Source organism: Balaenoptera acutorostrata, chromosome 21 (assembly GCF_949987535.1).
Source record: "Balaenoptera acutorostrata chromosome 21, mBalAcu1.1, whole genome shotgun sequence".
Lineage (NCBI taxonomy): Eukaryota > Metazoa > Chordata > Mammalia > Artiodactyla > Balaenopteridae > Balaenoptera > Balaenoptera acutorostrata.
The window spans coordinates 30,098,797-30,114,315 of NC_080084.1; the positions used below are offsets into that span (position 1 = coordinate 30,098,797).

The 15,519-nt window shown below is 39.0% G+C and overlaps 1 protein-coding gene across 1 annotated transcript in view; it reads right to left on the reverse strand.

Moving 5' to 3' along the window:
• The window catches only part of CSMD1 (CUB and Sushi multiple domains 1), a 1,828,277-nt gene that overhangs the window by 169,753 nt on the left and 1,643,005 nt on the right, over positions 1-15,519 (reverse strand). Inside the window, exons 38-40 of the mRNA XM_057537433.1 lie at positions 9,138-9,256; positions 5,040-5,109; positions 2,856-2,972 (exon numbers count right to left, since the gene is read on the reverse strand). Of these exons, the coding sequence (XP_057393416.1) occupies positions 2,856-2,972; positions 5,040-5,109; positions 9,138-9,256 (306 nt within the window). The remainder of the gene's footprint in view (positions 1-2,855; positions 2,973-5,039; positions 5,110-9,137; positions 9,257-15,519) is intronic.

The window sequence follows — 15,519 nt, forward strand, 5'->3', positions numbered from 1 at the left end:
AAAGCAGTTAACAGTTAAGTAATGCCTTCTCCATATCAGGCGTTTGCATTACTTCCAAACGGCTGTCGGAGAATGATATTTTATTGTATTCGTTTTAAAGATAAGGGACAAAGGTTCAAAAACATGTTGATAACTTGGGCAAATTCATACCATCAGTCACTGACAGAACTAGGATTTCTACTCAGCTAACCTCAGAGCTCAGACATGAGGAACCACCATCTACACTGCCCACTCCTTAGGCAAAGTCCCTTGATTGCAGGCCCTCACAGAGGCTGGATGCAGGAAATAGCTGCCGGGGGGATGAGTAATTAGCACGGGGAGACCAAGGTGGCTTTCACGTGATGCCAGAGCAACCAATCATTTTGTCTATTTAATTAAGCTATTGACTGGTCCATGCGTGTGGGATGGAAGAAGGATTAATCAGAAGAATTATTTGACGGAGCTGGTAGCTGCTTAACGAATGGGTCAGATATCTATCAGGTGGTCCCACACATATTCAGTCGTATGGAAAGATCCAAAACACAGCAATAAAATGCTCCATGAATGAAAGGCATCTAACCTATTTTTTTTCAAGAAAAGGCACTGATGTCTCATATTCTGGATAGGTGTGTTTTTCAGGGTGGCAGGGGGAATTGCAGTCACCTCTACAGTAATTATTAGTACAATAATCCTTAACACCCTGAGCAACCCAAACCCAAACTGACAATCCAGGAAACAGGAATGTACATGCCTCTTCCCTAAATTTAAATGTATAATTTCATGTTTAGAAGTATATTTATAGATTATAAAATTTATCACAGACAAACCTGGTGTGGTACTTAAATTTAATCTGTAGCAAATTATTCCGAAGCATAACTACATCTATTCTAAAAAGCTAGGGACAGTCACACTATTTTGCAGGTAGTTAGGATTTAAGACATAAGGTTTCTTATTGCTTATTCTTCAAGATGCTTTTTAAAGCCCAATACTAGGCAATATCACAGATTTTAAAGACAAATAATTTTAATTGTAATATTTCATAAATATTTTAAAAATTTTGACCTTTCTTCAAATAAATTTTTTTAGGTTCATAGATCATGATCATGAGGTCAGACAATCTAACTGTTCTTTTTTTTTTTTCCTGAATTACTGTCTTGCATATTGGTTTATCAGTGAGTGAGCAACATACGGAAATATGCCAAACAATAGCCTTCTCAAATCACAGGACAGTAAAGTTGGGAAAATAAATTAATAAAATGTGTATATCCACTCATGAGTAAAATGTTTCTAATGAGGTTTGAAAGAAAAGTGGGAACTATTTGCAATAACAATTTAAAAACCAGCTAGCTTTTTGCTGCTGTTGTTTACGACATGCCAAGCCCAGTACTAAATTTCTCGCCCGAGTTGTTCTGGTGAATCCTCATGTAACCCTGTGTGGTTATTTCCTTTTTAGAGGTGAGGAAGACGAGGTTCCTGGAGGTTCACTCAGGGCAGTAGCCTGAGTGAACTATCACTACTCGCCTTATAAGCTTGTGACCCTCAAGATGCTAAGACCCTGTTGGAACCTCCTGGGTCACCTACAACTCCGATCCTGACACCTGACTCCAAACACTGAACCAACCATGTCCAGATCTTCAGATCCCCAGGGTGAGAAAACAGACCAGGCTTTGAGGATAGCTGAGCCAATGTTGGTTAAAGGCAAAGGCTTCTGTTCCGTCTACCACAGAGCACAATTACGGCCTCTATGTTCAGAGAGTTCAGGGTTTAAAAAACAAAACTAAAAAACCTGGAAGAAATAGAGTGCCTCTGTGATCCTTCTGTGAACTGTCTCCCCTTTTTTATCCCCACACTCTGGTGGCCCCTTCAAGAACTCAGTGGACATGAACCTCACGTGTGTTCTCCACAGTGTGGGGGGGTCCCTTCCATGCTCTCCCCTTTCCCCGGTGGCCTCACTCCCACCGCCCTCTTGGCGGCTCTCAGCTGAGCAGGTGGACCCTCTCTTTCCTGCTGCCCTCCTGGCACAGATTCTTAAGGCAAGAGCTTTGAAAACGTAAAAAATATAATCCTCTTCTAGGGCAACGATTTCCACTTATGCTTATGTTCATTCATCACTCAACTAACATTCATAAGTACTCAATTACTCTGAGACATTCTGGGACATTCTGTGAGTATCTAATTTGGCACCCCTATCATACTGTGTACTTTTGAGAAAATCACAGGTGGGGAAAACCCAAATTAATGAACTAAAATATAAGGACATCATGAGGCAGACAAGGAAAGGCATGATAGGGAATCAAAATTTCACAAAGACTGTGAATTTCTGAAGCAGGCCAGAATGGGATTTTAGTGTACATAACAATTAAAATTATGAACTATTTAAGGTAGGTAACCTGAAAGTTCATAACTAAATATGATAAAAAGCCATTTTCATAAACCTAAATCAATGCAAGTTATAACAACAAAAATTTATAGAACAATACTAGAATGAGACATAACCTGAGAAAAACCTTAAAAATTTTTCAAAAGAAACTACCACCATTACTGAATTCCAGTGATACATTATAAAAGACAGTGCTATAAATAAAGAGATTGATAATTGAATTAGGGTTGCTACATTTTGCACTTCATGTGCCTACTGTATCATCATTCAACTAATTTAATTTGCCTTGAAAAGTCTTGCACGGCTGAATTGATTTTTCAAGTAACTTTCTGTTCTCAAAGTTATTCTGCCAAAGCTTTATTTAAATCTGTAAGCCACTTTCAATTAAAGACACAGTTATGTCAACAGAATAGGCCCATTTTTCACTCAGCCTAATTCTTTCCAAGATAAAAATTAAAAAGTTGAGTTTTGAGGAATTAAAAAGTGTGTTACTCACCGTAGCCAGTGGGCAAGGCAATCTTCCAGGTGCAGTCCAGGTTGCTGGGGTAGGTGCCCGGGAACCCCGGGCTCAGGATCACGCCCCCCATGCTGCTCAAGGTCCCCCCGCAGGTCGCTGTAGGCCAGACAAGGGGAGTGAGTGCTGTGTGTCATTGTTTTCCAGCAAGGACAATTCACTCCCCCCGCTCTATGGGACCATGCTACCTAGAAGCAAGTCTTCAGAAACGAATTTGCACCTCATTTCAGCACATACATAATGTGATGCCCTTTAGTTATTTATGGGTCTAGTTCTCCCTCCTGAGTGTCCACTGCTTAAGGACAAAGACAGGTCTTCAGTTTATCTACTTCTGGTCCACAGAGGCTCCCAGTAAAGCTTGGTCAATTTAATGCATTTTGGTCAGGCATCCGATTGACTTTCAGGTTCTGAGTCATCATCAATACTCACACCTTTAAGTCAGGACAACTATCATTGTCCTGGGAGAGAGAGAAGGGGGTCTCGATGTTGGGTGCAATTCCTTGAGTACTTAGTTATCACTGTATGTGATCGCATTCTTTTGTTCATCTCAAAAGACAAGAACCATTGGATGGGCGTACAAACAGAGCCCCCAAAAGCTGTGTATCAGTATTTTTCCTTTGTGATATTTAAAAAACTCCATCAATGGGCTTCTCTTATTTTACATCTGTCCAATGATCCCACCAAGATTTTCAGTATAACCCTCAAGTTTCAGCCTTCTTCCCGGGGCTCATCTGTCCACCATCATTTGGTAGCCTGCCTCCTGCCTCCTGCTGGGGAAACCCCTCCATGCCAGGCCCTTTCTTATGGTTAAAGAGCATATTCAAAGAGTTTTTGGTACAATGGTATGGCTAAAGAACAAGGTGCTTTTTTTTATAAAAGAGCCAGTGATCTTGGGGTTTTAACTGGGTTTATATATCTTATTTTATATAGATTCCTGATATTTTGGTAAGAATATATGGGATTTTTACTCCAGGGCACAGGTCATGTCCCGCTGGAGGGATCCCATGATGCAGGGAATGCCAGCTTGGTGCAGGGCCCTGGCAAACGGCTTGGCTACCTTGAGGCTTGTCATGATGTTCAATTTAGTTAATATCCGTTAAGCTCTGGGAATGATGCTTGACACTCAGTAACTTGTAGAGAAGTGTTTTGCTGTAAATTGTCTTCATTAGTACTATTATTAAAAAAAATCAGGACTTGAGATTTCTAAGAACTTATCAGTAAAATAGTATCTCTTCATGGATTTCTAGTCCTAAAATCCCCCAGCTTGGATTAATCTAAAGCTAACAGCTAAAAAAACTTTCAGTCTCTCAAATAAGTCTTTGAAATTTATTGTGAGATGTTTGTGAGTTTTCCAATGAAAAAACTTTCTCTATACCTTGTAAGGAATTAGGAGCAAGCGAGTGTTATGGAAGCTGATGCATCTTTGACATCTGCTAATATATGAAACATGTAAAATAAAAGATACAATTAATTATATTTGGCTAATATAGGTAAACTATTCAAATAAAACATTTCCTCACATAATACAGAGTGTTAGCAATGACATATCATTTGATTGAATACCCACTGTGAGTTGATTTTATTTCAAAGCTTAAAATATTTGAATTCCCACGTTTAAGGGAAAGCTCCTCATTTAAAAATACACAGGGAGACGGATGTTCTATGCCCGAATCCCTGTCCCAGTGAGTCCCTCCACAGGGCGGCTGCCTTGATATCAAATACTTTTTGATATAAAATACTGTCCCTCCAACTTCACATCACTTATTGGTACTTCTCAATTTTGTTTCTGGAAATGTGATTTTCCTGAGGCTAAAGGTGTACACGGAACCCTTCTCAGACTCTCAGACCAGCTACATTCATTCTTGCCATGAATTAATCCACTGGCTTCTGATATGCACATGCTGTGCGTTTAGTGCCTCGAGCTAGCAGTCTTGCATCTAATCCCTGTCGGTTGGTCCAGAGATGCTGGAAAAGCTGAGGAACCACATCCAGGGGGAGAAGGTGCTTGTCCAATCCAATAACGGCATTACTATGTTATCATCATGTAACAAATGTTTGAAAGGAATTTAAAAGTGCATCTTTGAAGCTCAAAAGTGGCTCAAGGAGATCACCATTACGTATCTGATAATCTGCACAGAGACCCAATGACGGAAGGCATGTCCATACCAATGCAAAGGGGAGACGGGTAGTTCCAACGACGAACAGTCCCTGGCATACAGGAGATGTGGGAACGGCCCTGTTCAAGAGAAAATGAAACACAACTCACATAACTGAACATAGAGTATTTAAGGCTTAAATGTTTGTGAGAATATCTGTACTTTCTTTGGTTTTCCCTTTTTGATTTAATTACAAATGCAAAAAAATCAGAACTCATGAAATCTACTAATGTGTGTTAATGAATCTCGTATTTGGAATTAAAATAGAAAATAAAATCCATAATCACTGTGTTTCTTGTCACTGAAATCAAAATCTTGTAATGTCCCCTTCAACGGTCTTTATTTCTGCCAGGATGCTTCCCTAATGCTTACAATGTTGAACTGAATTGGTCAAAGTAAGTCTTTTTTTTAATCATCAAAAGTTACAGGTTTTGGTCTGAGAGGCTGAAAATGATTAGGAAATACTAGGTATTGATCTGAAGGGCGACATGTCAAAGGTAAGTAATCTGCTCATACAAAAGTTAACTTTCACGGTTGCCTACGCTTCACGTGCAACTCACATGACCTTTACGGTTCAGCAAAGAACTGGGTCAGTTCTTCCTTTATTGGAGAAAAAGGGAGACTTAATATTCATTTTATTATCAGACAGCCTCACAGCTGTCAGATTAACGTGTCTGCGATGAAATTAATCCTCATCATTCAGGGTCTCTTTATCCTCTAAATATATAAAGTTTTCAACTTTCAACCTTCAAAAAATCTGTCCTATTATTACTCTTTTAAAAATTAAACAGCAGCAGGTTAAATTCTCAGTGTTTCATGCTAAAATCTCTTTTAAGATGAAAGAGAAGGTAGTGAACGGGCACCTCTGTGTGCAGACTATTCATTTTTACTTTTTTCCTTATTGTGACTTGGTGGTTTTATGTGCCATGCATACTCACCCTGTGAATTTCCACTTGCCAAACAAAACTGGCATAGAGGCAGTTGAAACACAAATCTTTAATTCATGTTAAATAATCTCAGCCATATTGGGAACGCATCAAACAAGAATTTGCACTAAGGCAGTTATCAATGACAAACCGATTCCCCAAGCTTAGGAAGGTTTCATACTCAATACATGTGCCACAAAACTCATTTTCTCCTACTTCCTAATATTCTTAAAAGTTGTTACAGTAAAGGAAGACTACACTTATACTTAAAGAAGACACGCAGGATAATGCTTTTCCTGAAATTTCATGCTCTGTAGCTCCTCATTCTCTGATCTATTACGTTATCTTTAATAAATTTCTTTCTGAATTTTGGATGAACATAAAGTACAAAAGCCTTTAAAGATATTTATGGAAGACTACCAATAAAATGGTCATTTATGTCCAATCTAGGTCACATTCTGCTATTGATTTCAGCAAAGACATTTCATATTAGTGATTCCAGCTGAAATTTTTATAATGGATCCAAAACAAGACAGGAATCTGTGTATTTATTTACTAGCTTCAAATGGGAATTTTCGTTTTTTATCTTTTAAAAGAAAAGTAAAACAAGTCTAGAGAGAAGGAAATCATTAATCATTCAGATATCCGGGACTGACATTTGATGTGTCCTGTCTCTGCCACTTTATGCCTGAATCTCACTAGGCAGATGCATTTATAGACATTTGTACGTAAACCATAAAAGGAACAATGCTTTTCATGAATAATATGTAATTTATGCATGCTGTCATTCCAAATATACTAATGTGTTAGCAAAATTCCCAATTGTTAGCAACTTTTTAAAAAGTCCAGAATCCTTTTTAACTCATGTGAATGAGAGGCAGTCACAGCTTGTAAATTCAATGCTTGAAACTGTTATAAAGAAAAAAAAATCTTAGTTTGCATTTGAAAACCAGAGCTAAGTGGCCTGACCGGACCCTACAGATGTGTGTCTGTGGGCTTTTATCTCTAAGCAGCATATTAAACAATTCACTGTAAGAAATGTCTTTACTAAATCGCCCTTTCTAGTTTCTTCTCTGAGGGCTACAGAAGTCTTCCTGATGAAAGGATGCTGACAGGAACTGCAAAGTGCTGTCATAAACGTGTAGAAAGATGAACACATGTGAGCGAGAGAAAGTGTTAACGTGCGGGGATTTGGGAGAGGAGAGAGACAACATGATATTTACATGGTTTAAGTCAATTTATAAAGAAGTAAAAAAAACCCAAAAAGCATAAAAACGGCTTGTCAGTAGAGAGTAAGGTATTCCTCTAAATGAAACCCCTGGGATGTGACTTATGATTCTTTCTGCTGTAACCCGTGAAACAGGAAGTTTCTTTCTTAAAGAATCAGTTAAAATGGCCTCGACGTGCTTGGTTAAAAGCTTGTTTCCATGGAAGAAGTTTTGGCAAAGCTTCTGCAGTAACTCCTGTTCTACTTTCCAAGTCTCTGCCCAAGTTTCTGCAGAGTCAAAGCAATTACTGTGATACCCACCAAGATCTATGAACGCAGGTTGTAGGTTGTTTTGATGAAGGCGGGTTTATACGCCGATGTTTGTTTACAATAATAGCTATACTGGCTTTCGTTTGCTGAGGTGTGCTAGGTGTTTTACTGATATTTTCTCAAACTTAAGACTGAGGCTGATTTCGGCGGGTGGTCCCTCCAGATGTGCCAGCCCGTGTGCCCAGCCCCCTCTCAGGCACTGGCTCACTCCCCGTCCCCATTAGGGAAAGATGTGCCCCCAGTGCCACACCGTGAGGCTGCCTGAGAGTCACACAGGTTCTGCACGTGAAGCCCTTGCGGGCAGGCCCTCAGCTTCCAGCGTTCGCTGCTGCTGCTCTAACTGGTCTCAGTTCTGCAAGGTATTTACCCCAGCACCCAGAAATGGGACAATAAGCAATGCTGTCACTGCACTGCTGCATCTGTGAAACTTCTCTCTGACGAGTACTCCAGCTTTTAGTTAAGTCACTTACAGAACACAACTAAACATAATGTTCTTGAAATACTATCAGCTTCAGTGCTGTAATAAACATACAGCAAAAAGTACTCTATTACCTGAATTAACTGAAGTGTAGAAACCTAAGCAGGCTTAAATATGTCTGTTGGACTTTGGAATATACATGTTTAGATTTCAGTATTCATTGTTGGTAGGGAGAATTATATGTGGATTATGCTAGAGGACACAGATAAACTGTTCTGGGAGTATGCTTATTTGTGGCTAACCCAGAAAACAAATAACAGAAACAAGACTCATGTTGCTATACATTGGTTTGTAAAATGTTTATTATAACTTTACATACAGAAATTTAATAAAAAAAATAAAAGACCATAAAAACTTCTGGGGGCTTCCCTGGTGGCGCAGTGGTTGAGAATCTGCCTGCCAATGCAGGCAACATGGGTTTGAGCCCTGGTCTGGGGGGATCCCACATGCCGCGGAGCAACTAGGCCTGTGAGCCACAACTACTGAGCCTGCGCATCTTGAGCCTGTGCTCCGCAACAAGAGAGGCCGCGATAGTGAGAGGCCCCCGCACCGCGACGAAGAGTGGCCCCCACTTGCCACAACTAGAGAAAGCCCTCGCACAGAAACGAAGACCCAACACAGCCAAAAATAAATAAATAAATTAATTAATTTTAAAAAAAACAAAAAAAAAACTTCTGCTTAACATTTCTTGAAAAGCATTTAACCCTATTATTTGAGCACCATATTTACCTGGCACACAAGTAGGCACTTGAAGATTTACTGAACTAAATCATAAGAACAGTTTGCAATGCAGGACAAGCATGGGACTCAGAGCCAACCCAATGATCAGGTTGCCAGGAGAGGACTGTTAAGGAGACCGTGTCAATGCTTTGTCCCTTAGAATTTTATCTAGTTATTGGGAGAATATACATTTTGAAATAAAAGTATTATGAAAATAATATGCTCAACCTTAAAAGGATGCTTTATCATTTAGCAGCTATTTCTGCATCATCATTACATTTACCTGTATGCATGGCTTAATATGACTACTTTGATTCACAAACTGAGTGAGAGAAACTAGATTAGGTCTCTGGGTGCAAATCTAGGGCTTTGTCTTAAGTGAGCTGGCTGAGGATTACCATGCTGAGCCCCTCTACTACCAAAAGCTCAAATAAAAAAATAAAATACCTGCAGCGTGTACCCAGGCTCGCACTGAAAGGACAGCACATCGTTCACCATGTATCGGTCTCCTGTTTTGATGCTATTGCTGGGAAGGGCTGGCTCTTGGCAAGCAGCAAGACCTACGGCTGGGGAAACGTAAAGAAAAACACAAGTTATGTAAAATGAACAATATTCTTATCATTCGAATAGCAAAATAGCGTTTTCTTATTGCTCTCCTCCTACAGAAATGAACAAAAACTCTCTCCCTTGTTTGTCTACCAAGAAGACATTAACTTTCAATCAGTTATGAGCTAAATCTTAAATATTAATTTATTTCGTTTCCATTGTGTAATGAAATTTCTTTAAAGAATAAAATTTGTTACTTCCACATTTAGTGTAAAACACTCCAATTCCAACGCATACACATTTTAAAATGTCTTTAAGGAAACTGTTTCCTATTATATGCAAATCCCCATGATATGGCTCTCTTGCTTTTTGTTTTTCTAGCATAATTAGCAGTCTCTTTGAAATATTCTAAGTGTGAATCCGGGAATTCTATCCTTCTGGAAAAACATAATATGAGAACAAATATTTTATATTCAATCTCTCTCTCTCTCATTTAAAGACAACAAAAAAAATTCTCATGAACAGTTTGTTCTTTAGGTAAAAAGGACCAATATTTACAGGCCCTAAAGCTGTAATCAGGCACTTTCCTAGATGGAATTGCCTTTAGTTAAGACACTAACAAAATTTTTAAAAATGCATCATATAATATTGGAATTCAGCTTAGAATATCAGATCAATGAATGCCAAGGACCACTTAACATTGATACTTATTTGTATAAGCCCTTATCATATGAATAATCAAAATATGTAGCTGTGGTATTTTATAGAATCAAAAATGTATTTGAAATGGTGCTAAAGATTTGGTGATTGCTAATAATCTTCCATGATTCTAGTACATCTTTTTCTCACATCCCAAGTTACCAAGCACTAATAGGTTATCCAGGGTGAGAAATGGGAGAGAAGGACTTCTTCAGAGCAGACCAGCTTAAAATCCTACACGTGCCCTTGGACTGAGACTTTGGTTCTTGTTCTCTGCATTAACATGAAGGAACTAATCAGGTTAACTAACTGACTGGGACTCTGAGTAACGGGGCGGGGCTGGGGGAGGGGAAGATTGTTGTCTGTGCAGCCACACAACTGTGGGTCCCAGTGCACAGTGAGGACGCATGCTGCCTGCCCTGCCCTCAGGACCGGGTCCACACCTGTGGGCACCCACTGCAGCTGGCACATCCCCTCTGCTCGTGTGCACGCTCCACTGTCCCCATCAGACTTCCAGGTCAGAGAGGACATTATTAAGAATTTCCAGATGGGCAACAGCATGCATGGGATGCCTCTGAGAGCAGGAGCTGGTGTCACTCCACGCGGTGCCAACTCACGAGGCAGCCTTGGGGTCTGGACAGGCAGCACTTGGAGAAATCAAGGGCCAGGCAGTCCCCTGGAGACAAGGGACGAAGACAGTACTGCTTGCCAGTCACTCTCCTGGCTGCCTCACGTTGCTCTAATCCTCACAAGAACCTTAATGTAGACTCCGGTGTCTGACATTAAGGTCAAGGCAGAGCAAAGGGAGATGGGCAGGCTGAGGTTCCCAGGTGCAGGTGTGCAGACCCACCTGCCCACCTGGGTGAGCTAACAGTCAGTTTCCTCCACTGCCCTGCTTTTCAAAGTATGGTAAGTGTGGGAGCCTGTAAGAGATGCACACTTTGGGTACCCCAGAACTATTGGACCAGAATCTGCCTGTTAACACCATCCCTGGTGATTCTTATGCATTAAAGTTTGAGAATCACCAGTTTGCCTCACTTTACCCCGGAACCTGAGAAGATGAAACAGAGAGGAGTCTTTATTTCTCATCATCAGTGAGATTGTTCATTTGAGAACACCATGCTATAGAAATTACACTGGATGGGCACCAGTGTATATAAACAGGATAATTTCAAGCCATGAAACACATGGATTCTGTCTGGGATGAGCAAGTGTGAGGTGTAGCATAATGTTTTTCTAAGCTGAAATTGATGTTCCTTAAATGGCTATACACTAAAAACTATAAAACACCATATGCATTAAGTGGCGATATTTTTTACTCCTAGTACAGAATTTTAAGCCATTTGGGGCTTTTCATAGATGATAAAATTGCTAAATATGGAAAAATACCATCACTTACACCTTTAACTTTTTTTATTGATATAAATCTAATTTATCTCCCTCTCCTTTATAACTTTAGAAAATAAACTGCAACTATATTTCAATTTCACCTTTTTTCCCCCTACACAGATTGGCATGAACTCCTACTGTATATCATTTATTTTTTATTTGACCCTAAAAAAATACATTTAAAATACTTTTGTCATAAAATTTCTAACTACAATTTAGAATACTAAAAAGATAAAGATATTTATGATTTTGAAACACATGATAAACATGCATTTTTTTGTCCAATATTTAGAGCAGGATAAGCAGGACCTTTGTAGATATAGTTAAACTAAGTTCGAACATTTTTTTTTTCAACTTATCATTGTCCTCATTTCAACTGGCATTGTGTATGGTTTTCAAACTTCACAATTCAAAAAAAATATGTTGTTCTAACTGGACAGCTTAAAACAATAATGAATATAATAATCAAAGAGAGAGGAAAGCAGACCAAATGGAGAGATCAACAGAGTTGGGTTATTTGGCAGCTGCAAAGAAGTCGAAGAACAGATATGTAGAAACATGAGCATTAGGTACATGACAGGTCATCATAAACACTATAGGGAATATATTGGCTACTCCTTCATTTTGAAATGAAAAAATCTGTTGAGTACATTGTTCATTGTAACCAATTAAAGAACCATTCCTTTGCATAAGCACACCCTAAGACAGAAGTGTTGTTCACAATCTCTGTAAACCCATAATCCAAAAATTGTATTAAAGGTCAGACAATGTGCTGGAAAACAGGTGAAGAAAGAAATCACAACTTCACCTAGGGAAACCTGATGGGAGGATGACAATAGATGAAGTAAATGTCAAATGTCATGATCACATAGATCTAAACCTACATGTGTCACCCTGTACACTCAGACTTCTATACAACATTGTTCAATGTCCACACATCTTATTGACAACAAAGAGTAGCTGTAAAGAAAGCCCCTTTAATTAAGAAAAAGTATCCAGGGCTTCCCTGGTGGCGCAGTGGTTGAGAATCTGCCTGCCAATGCAGGGGACACGGGTTCGAGCCCTGGTCTGGGAAGATCCCACATGCCACGGAGCAACTAGGCCCGTGAGCCACAACTACTGAGCCTGCGCGTCTGGAGCCTGTGCCCCGCAACAAGAGAGGCCACGACAGTGAAAGACCCGTGCACCGCAATGAAGAGTGGCCCCTGCTTGCTGCAACTAGAGAAAGCCCTCGCACAGAAACGAAGACCCAACAGAGCCAAAAATAAATAAATAAATAAATTTATTTAAAAAAAAAAAAAGAAAAAGTATCCAAAGAAAAGAAACTACTTTTTTATTCATTGTCTAAGAAGTTTAGTGTATATGTGGAGCTAAAAATATTTTCTCTTACCTGTCAACTGTTGGCTGGTTCAGTCCACATAATAAATGCTATTCTATTCCTTCGATTTAATAGATCATGAGGTCTCATTAAAGCATAGGGATTGTGTGTCCAGTGTCAAGAGAAGCAATCCCATGAATTTGGGGGGGAGTAGAATTTTTAAATGTGATTGAAGTTATTATTAGTTTAAAACAGATTGTTATAACTTTAAGACGTTTTATGTAATTGCAGTTGTAACCACAACGAAAACATCTATCTAATACACACAAAGAGAAGTTATGTCACTACAAAAAAATCAATGAGACAAAAAAAATGGAGTAAGAGGAAAATAGAGACAAAAATGCTATAAGACATACAGAAAACAAAGACACAGATTGGCAGAATGGATTAAAAAGAAGTTCCAGGCATATGCTATCTACCATTTACTCATTTTAGATCTAAGTACACATGTAGTCTAAAAGTGAAAGGATTGAAAAAGATATTTCATGCAAAAAGGAACCTAAAGAGATCAGGGATGGCCATACTTAGAATAGATTTTAAAACAAAAACTGTCACAGAGACAAAGAAGGACATTATATAATAATAAAAGGATCAATTCACCAAGGAGATATAACAATAATAAATATATATGCACCTGACACTGGAACTGCCAAATAAGTGAAGCAAACACTGACAGACCTGAAGGGAGAAATAGACACAAACACAAGAATAGTATGAACCTTCAATATCCCACTTTCAGTTATGGCTAGAAGAGCCAGATAGAAGATAAGGGACAGAAGACTTGAACAAAACTAAAGCCCATTTAGACCCAAGCGATATATACAGAATACTCCACCCAAAGAAGCAGAACACATATTCTTCTCTGGTGTACATGGAACATTCTCCAAGATAGGCCACATGTTACGCCACAGAACACGTCTAAACAAATTTTAAAAAACTGAAATCACACAAAGTATTTTCATCAATCACTTTAGAATGAAACAAGAAATCAATAGCAAATAGGTGGAAATTAAAGAACTCAATCTTAAACTCAACAAATAGGTCAAAGAACAAATCACAAGAGAATTTAGCAAATATCTGGAGACATGAAAACAAAAACACAACATATAAAAACTTACGGGATGCAGTAAAAGCAGTACTAAAAGGGCAGTTTATAGCTGTTAATGCTTACATTATAAAAGAAAAATGATCTCAAATAAACACCCTAACTTTATACCTCAAGGAACTAGAAAAAGAACAAACTAAACCAAAAGTTAGCATAAGGAAGAAAATAATGAAGATTAGAGGAGAAGTCAATAAAATAGAGAATATGAAACAGTGGAAAACATCAACAAGACCAAAAGTATTTTTTCAAAAATATCAACAAAATCAACAAACCCTTAGATAGACTGAGAAAAAAGTTTTAAAAGACTCAAATAATTAAATTTAGAAATTAAAGGCATTTAAAAAAACTATGAACACTTGTACACCAATGAAATGGATAACCTAGAAGAAATGGATAAATCCCAAGAAATATACAACCTACCAAGTATCATGAAGAAATAACAATTCTGAACAGACCTATCATTAGTAAGGACGCCCAAACCCAAGGGCCTTCTTACTTCGTCCTTGTCCACACTCTGCATCCATCAGCAGACCTGTCAGTTCTACCTACCATGTGCATCTCACATCCTTGTTTCTCCTGCATCCCACCTCCTCTGAGCCACAGAACTGAGCTTCCTCTGAGCCTGTTGACAACTGCAACAACTGTTTATCCAATGAGGATACCCCCTCTCTTGTCACTGTCCAAGTGGGTCTCTACTCAACAACCTAATTGATCTGGTTGAAGGATAAATCCTGATGGAAACTGTTCAATGTCTTCCAACTGTTCTCAGGATAAAATCCTGGGCTACAAGTGGGAGAACATTCTCTCTCTGGCTCACTCTTTCAATTTTGTTTCCTGCCTCTCTTCTGACTGTCCACAAGGCTCCCTCTAGTCTAGACATTTTTTTCTTTTTTCGGCTTCATGAGTACAATAGGTGCCTTTCTACCTGGGGTACCCCTTGATAGTTTCCTTTGACTACAATGCATTTCCCTTAAGTCTTTTTGTGGTTGAATAATGTCCATTGTTTCATCCTTCCTTCAATAAATATTGTCAATGAAAAATAGAGCACCACAGTTACTCTGCACCTCAGAATCCTGCTTATTTGCTTCAAGGTGCTTAACACAATCTATAACCATCATGGTGTTTCCTTATATATTATGCCCCCACCACTAGAATATAAATTCTGCATAAGCAGAGACCACGTATGGTTGTCTCATCATGACTTTATCTACGGAGGCTAGAGGCTAGAGCAGGCATATAACAGATGCTCCAATAAATGGGGATGAACGCAGCAACATCCACAATTTATTTTCGGGGGACAGGGATGAGGGGGCAATCATCACCAAGAGGAGATGAGTCTCAAATGAGTTACAAGGGTGGATGCACCAAGTGACAACTGATAATTTGAAACCAAACTCCTTTTCATGCGGGCAACTCTCCGAGTAATGGGCAGAGTGAGTAGCAGTAGCATTTCTTTAATGATTGACGATCTTCTCAAGCAGCAACCAAAGACTAGCTGATAAATACAGAGTTAATGTTGGGACCCACCTCTTAAATCAGTGGCAGGGACAGTAGGTGATGGTCCAAAGAGTTTAGGATTAAGCGTCAGTTCTGTACACTCCACCCTTCCCCTTCCCAAACCCATTAATGCCTGAAATTCCAAAGACTATCAAAGGACAACAGGAAAACTGTACTCTAATCCCTTTATTTTAGGAGAGTCAACTAAAGAACCC